We start from the raw sequence: 16,965 nt of genomic DNA on the forward strand, positions 1-16,965 counted from the left end.
ACAGGGCTGAGCTATACCAGGTTTACTGATGACATATGCCTATTACACTACTACCCTATGCTCCGGAAGCCACAAGGTACAGAACCTGCTGTGTGACTTAGGACCACACTTCTTTTGCAGCCCTGGACCAGAAAGTCAAAACACGTCTACCTGTCACATTGGACTAGTGTGGTGGTGAAGAAAAGACCTTCATTCTGCAGTGGATTGATATGGGCTAATCATAATAATTCATAAATAAAAAAAATCATAGTTTGTAAAAAATACATTGCCTTTTCCAGAACTTTTTTAAAGTAATGATTAATATTATGTGGTTATTAAAACCAAGTTAAAGCTATTAGGTAGATTTTTCAACCCTTCATTATATCATTGTAAGTATGTGAATACATAAACAAGGAATGTTGGAATTAAATATATAATACTCAAACTGATCATCAGACCTTTACCTATGAATGAACTGACTTCCATTGAGAATCTGACTGGATAAAATGGGGTTGATTCATACAAGTGATCCTTAAAAGTATCATAGGTTTGTCTTATTTAACAAAAACTGCTTCCATGCTGAGGATTACATTCCTTCCTTCCAGGGAAGGTATTTTGACTTTGAGAGTGCTCTACATTTTTTTCCAGTTCTGTGATACTTTTTCCTCTGAAAATTGGCTAGAATTGAAGGCAATATTCATATGAGGTTTAGTCACTGTTATGTAAAGGCGTCATAAGACACATCGTCTTATTTCCAATCCCTTTTCGGCTAATTCTTAGGATTTATTTTCCACCATCACATTCGACGGTGGATAGTGTTACACAACTGTCAAATAAATCCGCGAAATATTTACACCGGTGAGTCACAGCCAGGCCAGAGTTCGATGCGCGCCCCTTTAATATTGGAACCTTGCATTTTATTTTGTTGACCGTTTTTTAGAATCCCGTTTCAAAATACACTTTCGGAACTTTTTCGCATTGCAGTTCAGAAAACCTCTCCCCCAGGCTGAGTATCAAAATGAGAACTGGTACGACGCAGAGAGGCGACCCTCTATTACGCCCACCTACGAAGATAACAGTTATTTTCCCTCGTCACTGTCTTTCACTGGGCTTATATAGGTGGAGATTGCCCTCTGTTGCCCCGATGACCAATCGCGCGTTACCTGGCGGAACCTTGTTTAGGGATTGGCTGCTGCTCTTCCCCTCCAATGTACGGACTCAGTCACGCGCCTTTTGGCTTCTGCCGGTGTTTGAAAGCGCGAGAAGCTCGAGAGGTGCAGAGACGGGGAGGGCGCGCGTGTTTGTTTGCAGCAACCAAACGTTTCCCCGGAGGAGAGGAAGGGAGGTAAGAACCGGCCCCGTGAAAAGCAAATGGAGAAGTGAACGAGTCTCTGGGGAAATGGCTGGGAGGTGGAGACGCATTGATTGTCTCGTGTGTTCTCTCCACCCCCAGTTCGAGGCGAGACTTCCGGGAAGAAGATGAGTGTTGCGGAGGTGTTTTTATATATGGAGATGCTGTTGTAAACCTGGGAATGCCGAAGAGGTAAGCGCTGCCGTTGCTGGAAACAGGAGGAGTAGAGGAATTAAGCCTCGGCTTGGACATTAGGTGAATAAGACGGGCCGGCCCTGAATTCTTGAGTTTGCCAGAGGACGCTGTTCCGTGATTGGGATGGATGTGGGCTTATGTTGTTTACTCGGAAGTAAACAGAACTGCTGAATTACACAGGCCTTCTTCCCAAATTGTCTGTCGTCCCCTTGAAGGAAAGCCTTTTGGTTCAGTGGAGGCTGCTTCTGTTTGTCGAGATCTGGTGGAGTGAGGCCTCTCTCCACCGTGGCAACTTTTAAGATGTGTGGACTTCAACTCTCAGAATTCCTTGGGAATGCTGGCTGGGAAATTCTGGGAACTGAAGTCCACACATCTTAAAAGTTGCCAAGGCTGAGAAACACCACTCTATGGCTTTTCTAAACCAAGTTGAGCACTGTTCTTAACTTTATTTTTTTTTAAAAAAAATAAAAAATAGAAGTTCTTTGGGAGCATTTTGGCTACATAATTGCAAATAAGGTAGCCTTTCAGATTTTCATGATTATGATTATACATTTTTTTTTAAAAAAAAAAAATGCATTGGGATAATTTTATGATTTCCTTTCATAGGGTCTTAGGTTTTCTTACTTAATAGAAATCAGAGGAGGGTGTGGAATCATAGGATACAACTTAGGGCCCAGTTCTTGAGAAATAATCTCATCTGAAGGGGTTGTGTAAATGTAAAAAAGAGTAGATATGGAAATCAATATTGTCAAAGGAATGTTTTGACTGTTAAAACACTGATTTTGTTTATATAACTTTTCTTTCCGGGTAGACTATGTTATTTGAGGTGAGGAGAAGGAAGGTGAAATAGTTAAAAGTCTGTTACACCAATGCCATGCATTACGCCTTTTGGAATCTTTCTATCTTGTTCTTGCTTCCACAATGTCTGCATACTTGTTTGTCTGTCTTCTCTAAATTTCTCACCTTCCTCTTTTTCAAGATCTCATCAAATCCACCCCAATCATGACTTTCTCAATTTTCTCCTTCTATTACCTCATTTGTTTATTCTTTCTGTATATCCAAACCACTTCAACATATTTTTTTCATACTGAACACTTTTCATTTGTTCAGCTCCCATATTGACCCAATCTCTCTTTTGTTTCACCCACATGCTGAAGTCCCCCATTCCCACTCTATTCAACCTCTTATATATTTCTCCTGAATTTCCCAAAGCTGATGTCCATTTGATGAAACATTTTCATGTCCCCCTCTAGTTTTACTTCTTTCAAAGTTATTCATTGTTTATACTTAGCACATACTCACCTATCAGTCAGCATCTGTCTTAAAAATTTCTTCACTCCTCATTGCATCATACAGTATGGTTAGTTCAGAGATCATTGGGTTCTGAACTAACCATAGCAGGGTGTCAAACTGCTGGCCCACGGGCCGGACACGTCACGTGGAAGCCACGTCCACCCCATTGCCGGCAATGACAAATATATATATGTAAAAAGACACATGTATTGTTTCTATATTAATCATAAATATGTTAAACAACCAACATAACATCACACACCCTTGCTTGGTTGTTCTTAGTTGCGAAGTCGTGTCCGACCCATCGCAACCCCATTGACAATGTTCCTCTAGGCCTTCCTGTCCTCTACCATCTTCTGGAGTCCATTTAAGCTCACGCCTACTGCTTCAGTGACTCCATCCAGCCACCTCATTCTCTGTCGTCCCATTCTTCTATTGCCCTCAATCTTTCCCAGCATTAGGCTCTTCTCCATTTGCTAAACTATTTTCATGTATGCTTTATTTTCATCATAACATATTGCAGTAGTCAGTAACCAACCTGCAATTATATATTTGTGAAAAATCTTACAAAACCTGAGTCTATTGATTCTTACAGAGCCCTAGGAGTTTGTGAGTTCTGCGCAGTATTTTAGCTGTTTCTAGCACAACACTCTTCTGGATGGAGAGCCTTGATGGGTTCATAGGATTTGTTGGAGCTTAGGAGTGACAGCCCTGAATGCTGTCATCACTGCTGGGACCACTTTGGTCTTTATTTTCCACATCCTCTCTAATTCCTTCTTCAGCACTTGTACTTCTCTAGCTTCTTGTACACCTTCTTCCTGATGTTGCTTTTACTTGGCACCACTACATCTATCACCATCTTGTGCCTTCTGCTTCTTGTCTACTACCATGATGTCTGTTGATTGACCAGTATCTTTTTGTCCATCTGGATCTGGAAGTCTTGCAGCATCTTAGCACTGTTATTTTCTACAACTTTTTGTAGAATCTTCCATCTAGACTTGGGAGAGTCTAGCCCAGAGGTCTCCAACCTTTCTGGGCTCACGTACCAGAGGGAAGGACAGCAGCTTCAAAATTGGTGTGCACAGGGCCACTCACACTGGCGCAGCACTAACAACCCCATTCATGCATGCGGCATGCACTGGTGCCGTGCGCATGCGCAAATGGCCGTGCACTCCCCCATGGTGGCTAGCGGCCCATTCACATATGCGCAAATGGGCTGTGCAAACCACCCAGGCTAGCGGTGCATGCATGAACGGGCTGTGGACACCCGTCCCATGCTAGTGTCCCCGTTTGCGCCTGCGTGCAAGCGCAAATGGGTCCACAGCATTAGTGTGAGTGGGGGGGGGAATGTGCACCCATGCGTGCGCATGCAAGCCAGGCATTTCTGAGACCTGCTGGCCAAGAGCCCTGGTCTAGCCCATGCACTGCAGATGCTTCTGTACACAATGCCAGCTTCATGACTTTTCCACTCAGTGTATGCTGTTCCTGTCTGCATCTTATACCTTGCAACTATGTATTGGACTGTCTCTGAGGCACCTTGGGTTCTGACTGGATCTGGTGCTTACTGACTGTTCTTGGGCTGCTATGACTAGTGCCTCTGTGCTGTTTTTTTAGTTTAGCCCTTTCCAGCCATTGGTAAGATTTCCCAATGTCTGCCACCTCAGCTATCTGTAGATGGTACATCCCATGCAGAGTCTTATATACATATATCTCACCTTTATTTTTTATAAATAACTCAAGCCAATGAACATACCTAATACTCCTCCCTCCTGTTTTCCCCACAAGAACAACCCTGTGAAATGAGTTGAGCTGAGAGAGAGTGATTGGCTCAAAGTCACCCAGCCGGTTGTCATGTCTAAAGTGGGAGTAGGACTCACAGTCTCTTGAATTCTAACCTGGTGCCTTAATTACTGGATTAAACTGGCTCTCTGCATATTTATATGAAATACATTATGCATTATGTAATATACATGAATGTATACATGAAATACATTATATGAATGTATAAATGCATGTGATGATCATGAGTGTAATGTACAGGCAGACCTCGCTTACAATATTCATTTAGTGACTGTTCAAAGTTACAACAGCATTGAAAAAAGTGACTTGTGACCGTTTTTCACACTTAACGACCGTTGCAGCATCCCCGTGGTCACATGATCAAAATTGGATGCTTGGCCACTGGCATGTATTTATGACTGTTACAGTGTCCCAGGATCATGTGATCCCCTTTTGCGACTTGACAAAGTCAATGGGAAAGCCAGATTCACTTAACAACTGTGTTACTAACTTAAATGCAGTGATTCACTTAACTGTCTTGCTCAGCAACAGAAATTTTGGGTTAAATTGTGGTCATAAGTCGAAGACTACCTAACAGGGCGCCATGGAACTCTCCAAGCCAATTGTAGTCTTACCTAAGAAATTATTAGGCTGACTATGGGTTTGGCTGACTATGGGTAGGTTGCCAATTGTATAATACAGCTATTATTTAATAGGACTGCTATATTCAGACAGCAAAGGTTAAGGCAGTAACTAGAAGGCAGTAAAAGGATAGAATCTTCTGTATCTCTTTGCTTTCATCTAGTGTTAATCTGGATGTTTACAGCTTAGCTCTGGTAGCTGTCACTTAATCAGTGAATATGGTTGCTGAAAGTTTGTCTCGTGTGACCACAGAAAATCTAGGGAGGGCCAGATTGCAGACAGATGAAGGGGATAAAAGGCCCCAATTCAAATCTCCACTCTGCCAGCAATTCTGAATTGTTGTGGCTTTCAGAATAAAAGGGAATGTATCATCTACAAGTGCTCAGAATGTGTTTATTTGGACTTTTAAGAGTTGTCACAGAAAGTATCTAAAGAAATGTCTCCTGTTAACTAGGTTGATTCACTTCCACAAGTGTTTTATCATAGATGGCGTTCTTCTATTTAATTCCCAGCTTCTTTTTTTAACATGGGAATGATTCTCCAGTATTGAATTATAGCTGTGAAATAGATAGTCTCCTAAGCATTGAATTCATTTGTTTCTATAGTTCTTTCTTCACATTCTGTTAGCTCAAGATAAATTCTGCTTTATCTGGGGTTCAGTATTATCAGTGTGCTGACAATACCAAATTAAGCATCTCTACCTCACGGGGGACAAGTGATGCTGTTTAACTTCCTTCTCAGGGTCTGAAGGCTATAAGGGCCTGGATGGGGAGAAACAGGATGCAACCCAGTGAGAATGGTTGTGGGGTTTTGGTCCCCTGGGATCAAGAGAGCTGACATCTTTGACTCTGGAGGGGGTAACATTCTCCTGGACAGAATTGTCTCCTGGACAGATAATGCAGTTTCAGAGTCCTCCTGTTGGAAGAGCTGGTGGCAGCCATAGCTGGGCAACTTTGCTTGTGTGTCAGTAGTGACCATTCCTGGACTGGGAGGCTTGCTCACAGTCATGCCTTAATCACTTCCTGATTAGATTACTGCATTATGTACATGGGGCTGCCCTTGAAGAACATTCAGAAGCTGCAGTTGGCTGAGACTACTGTGGCATGTATAGTTCTGGTTGCCCAGTGATTCATCAAGTTACATTACTGCTGCATCAGTTGCCTTAGACCAGGGGTGTCAAACTGCCGGCCCATGGGCCTGTTTCATCATATCAGAGCCGCACCCACCCCATTGCCGGCAATGGCGAAAAAGCTCCGATACATCGCGCGACGTCACATGACATCGCGAGTTTGACATGCCTGCCTTAGACCCTAGTTGCTTTCTGGATGTAGTTAAAAGTGCTGGTTATCACCTTTAAAGTTCTACATGACACAGAGCCAGATTTGTGGGACCATGTCTTACCTTTGTAGATGTCCCAGTTCTTTGGATTGGCCTCCCACCTGAGATTTGAGGGTCCCTATTCAAATGCTTAACAAGCAAAGACATTTAAGAAAGATCCACTCTAATGTATTGGGCTATAACACATTGATGACCAGGAGAGATTTGTATTTTGAGACTTGCAAGATTGGTATCAGCCCTCCCAGGTAACCAGACAGAAAACATGACCACAGGAGCCAGTGCTATGTTATTGTCAGATTACATTAACAGAATTTGCAAGTCAGAACAGAAACCATAAATCTCCTGTTGTCTGATACCTTAGGGCGGCTCCTTCTTAAGTTTCTTTGTGTATTAAGCATTTGCAGGCTCCTCTCTCTTTTAGCTGATAATTTCCTAGGCTTTATCTCCTCCTCCTAACCCTAATTCTAACTCTCAAGGTCATTCCCACATACCATTACAAGGGGCCACAAGGAATTTGTCCAACTTGGCTTCTTACATCTCATAGTAATATAAATCTAGATTGTATTTGTATCCTGTATTTCAGTTGCATTTACAATGAAAACCTGTACTCCCAATTCAGAATTTGAAAAAAAAAGTTATCCAATATTCCTATAAGATTATTTATTTATGAGTACTTTGAAAATATGAAGATATGAACCACAGACTAAGTCAGCATTGTTGGACAGGATTACCAAACAAATCTGTACCTGGAGATAATGGGGATTGTGCCTGGGATATTCTGCAAGCAAATTATGTGCTGTACCAGACAACTATGGCCCATTTACTAAAATACAGGTTTCTATTTTCTTATAATAGTCAGAATAGTGGTAGCATTAATGGCTAAAAACTAATGGTTTTTCTGTCCCATACAGAAAAACGTGTTGTATCTATTTGAATTAACCCAGATTGCTTTGCTTGATTCTAAATTTGCATGTGTCTAAAGGAGTGGGAAACGTACGGTTTTCCATATGTTGCTGATTACAATTCTCCACTATTGTTCCATTGGCCATTCTGGGTATGTCTATTGGGAGCTCTATCATCAACATCCGGAGGGCCACAGGCTTATTAACCTAAGACCAAAACAAGTTTTTGTACTTTGTTTTGTGAGTGAGCCTAGCATGAAGCAAATTTTGCTATGTAAATTTTACTGATAGAATGTGCTGGGAGGTGTGGGGTAGGGGCTGCACAGTTTTGCTTTTCTCCATTATGGGAAATATCTAGAAAGCGAGATGGATGAAAGCATTTCTTCAAGAGTATTTTAGAGATGGTCTGCCTTTCTGTCTTTGTCACTCTTTTTTTGTCTTGGAATGGTTTATTTTTCTTGCCCCTTTTATCAGCTTCATTTAGCTGTGATTCACATCTCAGGGCTAAATATTTTAAAGGATTTCATTCATTGATTCTAATGTGAGGAGTAGCATGTGATATTCTTGTGACTGTCTTATGGGCAGTTGCTTGAAGGCAGTGGGTGGGGGAGGAGGAGAAGAGTGGCTTTTGGCAACTTGAAGAATGTGTTTTAATCCTAAACTTTTTTTTTATCGTTGTGAGGTGGACTTCCCAATGATGACAGGAGCTGCTTCTCCGATCTTGTCAAGCAAGTTTTCTATGCCATGAATAATACCACCATGCCCACTTCTGCTGGGCCAACCAATGACTCCCTGGTGGGCTATATTCTAGTGCCGTTTTTCCTTATCACTATTGTTGGCATCGTCATGGCAGTGGTGAGTGGACTCAAGACAGAAGCACTTGGTTTCTAGACCAGCATGCTGGGTGGGAAATTCTGGGAGTTGAAGATTACACATCTTAAAGTTGCTGAGAAATGCTGCTCTAGTTTTTATGTCAGCAATGGAATATGCTGGAAAGTTAAAGATGAGTCTCAATATCAATTCTTAGTCAACAGTTTCTGTTGTAACAGTTGCAGCATTTTCAGTTAGTCAGTACCATTTTAAATTAGAAATGCCCATTTGTGAACACTGCATCTCGGGAAATCCCAGTGACCTAAGTCACAAAAATATATAATTAAACTTTTTAAAAGTAATATGAGAATTCTGTCTGTTGTCACTTGTGTGTGTTATGCAGTCACTCTCTATTCCAAGGTGGGGGAAACAGTTTTGGGGGAAACTGTTGTCCTTTACTTAGCTCCACAAATGTTTCTGCTTTTCACCAACAGCATTTTCAGATCACCCACAGACTTGAGTCCTATATAGATTAACAAAATATTCTCTAATATTGTTCTTTCCAGGTGTGTTGGGACTACATCCCAGCGCACAGGATACCTGGGAGAGGAGTACAGCTGGTTTGTTCGTTTCTGTTAGTGCTTTGTCAAAGTGGTAATACTTTATTGGATGTAGGAATGCAATAGGATGAAATGCTTGTTTTGGGAAGACTGAATTTTGGGATCATTACTTAGTAATATATTACATACATAAAAATAATCTGGCTTCCCTTTTCTATAAGCATTGCATTTTCCCCCTTAGGATGAGCAAAAGTATTTCTTCCTTACAATTCCAATAGCCTTCAATGACGCTTAGCCTAGAATTCCTGGATACTGTAAGAGGTCTTATATTATTAAGTTTGGAAAAAAGTAAATGTTTCAGTTTAGTTGTATGCCTAAAATGCTAGTGCCTAAAATGTAAATTGACTGAAGAATTTTATAGCTTTATGTAGATATATAAGTAGATTATATGAAAGCTGCTCTACTTTTGGTTTTTATGTTCAGTGTATCTGGAAGCCATAGCCCAAACAAACATTTTATTGCATAAACTCAGGCCCTTGAAACTTGTAATTACCTCAAGATGCTCACAAATTGAAATCAGCTTCTTAAGGGACCATAGCTTTCATAAGAAGTATGCCAAAATAGGACTTTCTTTAGTCTGTTCCACTGAAAAGATACAGTCATCCCTACTGTGGTATCCTACAGCTCTCATTGTCCTTAGTTAATATTATCAAAGGCTATGAAAGTTGAGGGAAATAAAGTAGCTGTAATCCAATATTCCTGGAGGATACCAGGTTGGTCTCTGGAAACATTGGTGAGATTTTATCTACATAGAGCTACATTTGTCAATATCCTTGTAATTTGACACTTAAGGTCACATCTCAAATGAACTGGGTACTCCACATATGTTACTATTATGTGGCATGCCTCTTGTGAGAATTGCACATAGACTAATGAAACAAATGTTGACCCTGATGTTCACATTCCTTGTATTCTTTTTCTTTATTTTTATTCCTAGTTAGAAGAAATAATGTCTAGAGCATATTCACATTCCTCTCATAGTTATTTTCCCCTTCCCCTTTGTCATTGCAGATGATGTATATCCAGAAAAAAAGGAGGTAAGAAATTCCAGTAGGAGATTTTGGGCTTCTTTGTCTTTTCAAATCTATCTTCTTACTAGAAGGGACTCTTTTTGTTTTTTTTACAATGCAGTCAATTACATACTTACTCTACTGTAAACAGAGGTAGATCAATTCATTAAATAATGTAAAGTGGAATAATGCACATTGCTTCTGTGTATGTTGGTTTAACTATGACATGTTATTCTTTTTTCTTTCATTAAATGCCCCTGGAAAATGGCTGCTGGGAATTACATTAAAAATGAATAAGAACCATATGAAGTTGACTAGTAACTCTTTTTTAATCTTATATTAAAAATAATACAATTCTTTCAATATCTGTTGTATTGTAGGATCTATTGTGGATAGTTATAAATGATCACATCACAATTGTTTTCTGATATAGTGAATAATGATACCTGTTTTAAGCATACTAGCTTAATGTGTTGAGTTATGGTGGGAAAACGGAATTCATCATTTAAAACCACAGGATTTGTTGCTGCATGGATGCAGTTTGATGCTTCATTAGTCATGGGTTTAAGGTAGATGGATTCTCATTAGAAGAACTATCCATGCTCTATGATTAGTTCAGTATAATCCATAAATTAACATTTCACTATAGTATAATTTACATGTTCCGGGTAAATATCCACAGTATGTAAATATGATATAATTTTAGGTGGGTGCAAAATAAACCTTTAATGTGCAAAGTGGTTTGTCAATAATGGTATGGACTGTTCTTTTATGTGCTAAATCATCTGTGTATCTTATTACTATATTAGTTAACTCTAAAGTTTTCCTCTGACAAAAACAAACGCATATTCAATGCAAAGCTTACTTATAGTGCACCTAACTTTGTGCTGCTTAATGTATTGGACCTACAATTTCCTTAATTCCTATATCTAGGAATTCTGGAATCTGTTGTTCAGAACATTTGAAGAGTATCAGGTTGCTAAAGACTGGCAACTGATGATTGAAACTTAAGATAAATTATCAAAATATAAACCAGATCTGTGACTGAAACTTGGACCTGTGTAGTTACTTTTAAATAATTATTAGTTCATGAGACTAACAGAAACAATGATCTAGCACATTTGAACACTAAACTACTTGAGATTTCAAAATATTTATTGTATTGAAATTATGATTGTTGTTCATCCCTGACATTGCTTTATGATCCAGCTCAGTGGTGGCGAACCTATGGCACGGGTGCCAGAGGCAGCACTCAGAGCCCTCTCTGTGGGCACGCGCGTCGTCGCCCCAGTCCTAGGCCTTCAGCTGGGTTTTATAAAACCTTTTTGCTTTAGGCCTCCGCCGCCATGTGCAAAAAAAAAAAGGTTCAATCAATCAATTTCAACTTCTCACGGGAAAAAAAAAAGATCTCGCAAAGTTGGAATTGATTGAACTTTTTGGTCCCACTGCAGCCATGCCCACTCAATTGGCCACGCCCACCCGGCACTCGACGATACATAAGTGGGTTTTGGGTTGCAGTTTGGGCACTCAGTCTCTAAAAGGTTCGCCATCACTGATCTAGCTCTACCTTGCCTAAGGTAGTGCCAGGGTCATGAGAAAAAAGTTGTAGCAACTTTTAATTGCTTGAGGACAGTTTTAGGTTACACTCTGACAAAATTACTTTCTAGATACGATCGACTACGCCATCATCTGTTGCCAATGTACAGTTATGATCCTGCGGAGGAGCTGCATGAGGCTGAGCAAGAACTCCTAGTGGAGCCAGAGGACACTAAAGTAAGCTTACTGACATTTTACACATTACATACGTATTGCAGAGCCATGTTTCAGGATATTTATGGACAGTTGCGTGTTCAACTGGGTTCTGTGGAGAGACATTTTTCCACGGACCGGAGGGGGCATGGATTTGTATGCTACCTGCATCCCATGGATGGGACTTTGCTTGTTTGCGCGGCCCGGTTTGGGACCCCTATCATAAATAACCAATATCCAAACCTTAATTCATCACCTTCCAAATCAAGTAGCCTCTTATTCTGGAGTTTCACCCACTTTTTTAACCAGGCCAGGCAACATGTGTCAAAATACAATTTTAATTTTTTTTGCCAATTTCCAGCAAGAAAGCCCATAGGGGAAGTTGGATTTGTTTAATGATCCTGTGATTTGCTTAACAGCTGCTGTAAAAAATTGGGTCTGATTCAAATTTAGATCACAATGACAGTTTGGGTCCCAACTGTGGTCATAAGTTGAATACTACGAGTAGTTTGAAGCTATGCTTTTTTTCTTGAGCCTCCTGGTTCAGATATACTGCCTCTAGGAATGTCATTTGAGTTAGCTTGAGCCTTTTTATATACAATTTATTTTTCTCATCACTATTATTTTTTCCCATAAAAAAGCAAAGAGCTAAGCTAACAGCAGTGTGCATCTCTGGGATAAACTGCATTCTACTGTAATGCAGAAATTTTGGCATACATCACAAAGCTTTCGCCTCAAAAGTGCCTTGTGTCTTTCAAGATACAGCCTTTTACAAACAAAATAGGGAGGTTACTCTCAAGAAAAATACCATTTTTTTTGTTGTCTGGCCCTGTCAGAAATGTGTGGGATACAAGTCAAAATGAGGGGAGGATGAAGAGTTAGTTTTCTTAAGTCTGACAAACAACATTAGAAAGTTGCAGTTGGAGATCTTGCTTGCTTAGTGAGATTACAAAAAGGTGTGAGTATAGCTAAAAAAGCCAAATATTATTAGGACATTTGACTGAAGACTATCACAAAAAGAATGTTTTTATGTATGGACCATGCTAGAAAATAAGCAATGTGTAAGGAGTTATTTTTATATTACTGTATGTGTAATCAGTATTTCTGCTGTATCTGTTAACAGTGTTGAAATCACAAATGTTGAAAAAAAAGATCCTTGGCTGTCTATTTTTCATGGCTGCATAAAAAAGGAAGTGAATTGTTCACAGAAGCATAAATATGCTTAAGCCTAGCTGTTTCACGCAGCCAGTGCATGGGAGCTGGTTTTTCTTTCTGTTTCAAAGGTGATTTTCCACAAAGAATGCTGTCTCCATTTTTGCTTTCTGAAGTGGCTTCCAAAACGATGCAGTATTGGAAGTGCAGGCGGAGCACCCATCTCCTTCCCATTAAAACTTTACTGGAGGATTTCCATTCATGCAGCTGAGTTAGGGAAGCAAGGCTCTAATTGTAATAAAAACTGCCAGGTTATTATCCTGTCATAATAATAGGCTGTGGAAGCTGCCTATTCTTTGAAAAGATGCTATTACTGAAAGTCTGTATGTGTCTGTGTATTACAGGTCATGCGAGGTTGGGGAGGATACCAGCCCTATCGAAATTCATTTATGGATGTGAAAGCTTGATGGTACTCAGCTCAGACTGATCGTAAGAGTGTAGATGGATGACCTACCTGGCATGTGTGCCAACCTGAATGCCATTAACGTTGCTGCCTTTCTTTACACTTCAGTACTACAGCCTCTTGCCGTGACTTCCAGTAACAAGGTGTAATGGGTGCCAGCCGTGTCAAGGAGATTGGCACTGGACACCTGGTACAAAGAGCAGCCTAAGGAGTTGGAGAATTGTGTTTGGAACTAGGACAGCTTGCTATGTGGCATCATTCTTCGTATCAATTGTCTCCTGGTTTGCATTTTATGTGGATGAAAAGATACAGGAGTTTATGGATTTTCGACTAAAATATTACTGAATAGCTCTTGCATTATGGGCGTCAATCCTCAAAAGCTTGGCTTCATTAAAAAAAGCAAAAACAAAGCAGTCAACCTCGGTTTCCTTTTGTGAACAAAGAGCATCAGAATGCAGCTGCTATGATATTCCAGCACACATTGCTAGCTGCCTTCTCAAGGGTGTATTATTTAAAGTTGTTGGATTCCTGTAACATGTTGCTGAACAGATGCAAACAAAGTGAATAAAATTGCCAAATGCATAACTCAGTGCTTGAGGGGTGGTGGTATACTTCTTGAAATAGGGATAATGGGTATATGTCACCAGCTTTGGAATTGTTTGTGTGTTACATGCTGGGAGGATGCAGTTTAGCTAGGAAGTTCATATAGATGCTTAGCATGTCTATCAGAAAGGACCATAGTTATTTCTGAGAGCTATTTTCTTTGATGACATGTTTGAGCTCAATAGGGACTTACTGTATATTTGGTATTTGAGAAATCATCTGTTTTATAAATAAAACTGAACCTGACTAGGAGTACCTGTGGCAAAACAAACAAGCTTTTCCAGTACTATAACCTGTTATGCCTGTGTTTGTGAATACAGCTTGTTACCATTGATATACCTGTGATGGACTGACATACTGGTGCAGCAGTGTCACTGCTGCTTTGCTGAAGCTGATTTGTGCTACTCATTGCTTGCTGAACTCAACAAATGGACACAGATTATGCACCTAATGAGAAAGCTGCACTGGTAACTTTGAGAAAATGTCTTAATGCCTTTATGTCTTTTTCCCCCGAAGTTTTGATTTTAAGCAAAGTTGGGGGTCTTCCACACATTTTAAGAAAATTGGGATGCAACTTATATTGCATATATCTGATGCCTTTTGAGGTTGACAATGTATTCCTAATGCAAAGAAAAAGATTGGCGATTGTGGTTCTGGAAATAAAGTTAATTTCTCCATGACAACACTGAATGGCAATGCACATTGTAACCATTGCTTCTCTTCCTAAACACACAAGGTTAATGAACTGGTGGTGCAGCTACGTGGGCTGAATCCATGAAGAAAAATAGTTGCCATTTCCTGCATCATCTTCCAATGAAATCAATATGGACTCTGCACTGTAATTTGTTTTATGTTGTCCCCATCTGTATGCCTTTAATTTATATCTCATATTGCTATTACTCCTTGCTTTGTTATGGGTCTGCAGGCAAAAAACTGCAGTCATGATTTACATCCAGTCATGAATTTTAGTTCCTAAATGTACTGAATGCTTGTTCTTTCGTTTATGTACTGCATTTACTTCCATACTGCTAAATGTCTCAAAATAGAAATAAATTTCCCAAATACAGATTATGTATTTCCATCCCCACAGCAGCTGAAGAATAGATTTAAGAGTAACCTTCAGCTTGAGGCATTCTGAGTGTTAGATTGCTACTTTGATTTGTGATATGGTTGGAGTTAATTTTCTGTTGGGCAAAATGAAAATTCCTGTTTTGATCTTTGTAAAAAATTAAGTCAAACGCAGTGCACTAGTTGGGGATTCAGATATACAATTGGCAGATATCAGCTAGTGCCAGGAGCATCAAGTCAGGATGATTTTGCCATTCTTCTTTACCTAAGCCAGCAGCTCCCAACCTTTTCTATACCCCACACCGCTAGAACGCTTCTGATATATTCTTGCACCCCTTACAAAAGTTCGAAATAACGACAACGAATTATGCATATACACTATAATTTTGAAAAGCCACGTTTTCGCAACCCCTGGAATATCATCTTGCATCCCCAGTTGGGAACCCCTGACCTAAGCAAACCTGTTCTAAACAGCTGAGCTCCCTCCATAGTAGCATTTGAGAGGCAAATTGTTCTGTTTTTAGAAACAAAAGGTTTTTTTTGTAAACATCCATTGGATGCAAAAATTAAAATTCTAGAATCGGTTGTAGTAGTGGTCCATTATTTGATAACAGGAGTTAGAAACAGTAATCTTTTTCTATTTATAGTATATTCAAAGTGACATTCTGATCAAAGTATTCTCCAGTGTATCATTATGGTTGTGAAACATGAATTTGGGATCCTAGCTGTAATCCACTTTCATTTTACAGAAATTCTCTCCAATTAGCTTTAGAGCATATTGCCATCATGTCTGTTTTGGCCCAGAAGCATACCAAAATATTCATTTCAGATCTGATATTGAAGAACATCTGGGGATTCAGGTATTATTTATTGGGAATGTGTTTCTGTTGAATATAGGCTACATCTCTTTTAAAAGAAGTACCTTAAATCTGATTATTCTTACAATTATTAAGGGTTAGGAATCCACTAAATTCTTAAAAATGTAGACCACTTTTTGTCTCTGTTCAGATTAGGAAATAAAACCCATGACACCCGATCTAATAAAGTTAGACTTTTCTATGTTAACATACTATCATGACATGATAAACTGCACCAACTTTACTTCTTTATGCAACTACTGAAACATATACAGTGCAGCTTTTCCAATATCTACATTTCTCTATCCAAGACTGTTGCTCATGTACTTTCTTCACACAGTAGGAATTGAAGATATTCAGACAGGTTTGGCAATTTTAATTTTTTAAAGGTGTTTTTCTGGTGATAGATCTAAAAATTCTAAAAATAGTGGAAAGCAGGGATTTTACATCTCTCTAATTAAATATTGTAGCCCAAATACTTGTGCAGTTTGTGGATATTAGAATGAATAAAAAAATTGGATTTTCCCCCAGAAATCCCATGTTTCAAGCAAAAGCATGGGGAGAGGGAAGAACAGTTTTAGAAAATGGCAAGACTGACTAGCTCTTGGTTCAATATTTAGAACTTTTATTCCAGTTATACCATCTTGGGAGTCTATACTGTACAAGGCACATACAAAAAGAGAGGGCCAAAGAGGCAGACTCAGAAGAAGGTGGAGACACAACATCAAAGACACACTACAACAGCATCAAATAATGATCATTGAGGCCGCCGGAAGTGCAAGAACCAGAATTTTGCATCTTCCTCAACATCAGAAGTGATAAAAGAAGTGAAGGATAAGATGCCACCAAAGTATAACATTTAAATATATGTCAAATGTCGTTTAGGTTTAAGCATACAGTATATTACAAGGAAAAATATTGCCTGCTGCATTAAGAATGGAGCAAGGACACGTGGCAAATCTGATGACAAGAATTCTCTTTGTGCCTTTTGAGGTCCCTATGAATTCAGGTTTAATTTTTTTTGTGTCTACTGCTATGAAAGTTTAAAACATCACTCATTTTATTCAAGTAAACCACAATCTTTAGTAATAAATTTATACGCTATAAGCTACTGATTATACTATCCTTTTGCATTGTGACTTAACAAAACCATA

The 16,965-nt window shown here is 39.4% G+C and overlaps 1 protein-coding gene across 1 annotated transcript; it reads left to right on the forward strand.

Annotated features, from left to right (window-relative positions):
• Positions 1–1,575: 1,575 nt before the first annotated feature.
• On the forward strand, positions 1,576–14,929 carry LOC107291430 (small integral membrane protein 29). Its single transcript, XM_015820425.1, has 5 exons — positions 1,576–1,585; positions 8,162–8,334; positions 9,921–9,946; positions 11,587–11,692; positions 13,225–14,929. The coding sequence occupies exons 2-5, from the start codon at positions 8,224–8,226 to the stop codon at positions 13,285–13,287; spliced, it is 306 nt and encodes a 101-aa protein (XP_015675911.1). The 5' UTR covers positions 1,576–1,585; positions 8,162–8,223; the 3' UTR covers positions 13,288–14,929.
• Positions 14,930–16,965: the final 2,036 nt, after the last annotated feature.

This window comes from Protobothrops mucrosquamatus, unplaced genomic scaffold (genome assembly GCF_001527695.2).
Source record: "Protobothrops mucrosquamatus isolate PMUCROS unplaced genomic scaffold, P.Mucros_1.0 scaffold1128, whole genome shotgun sequence".
Taxonomy (NCBI): domain Eukaryota; kingdom Metazoa; phylum Chordata; class Lepidosauria; order Squamata; family Viperidae; genus Protobothrops; species Protobothrops mucrosquamatus.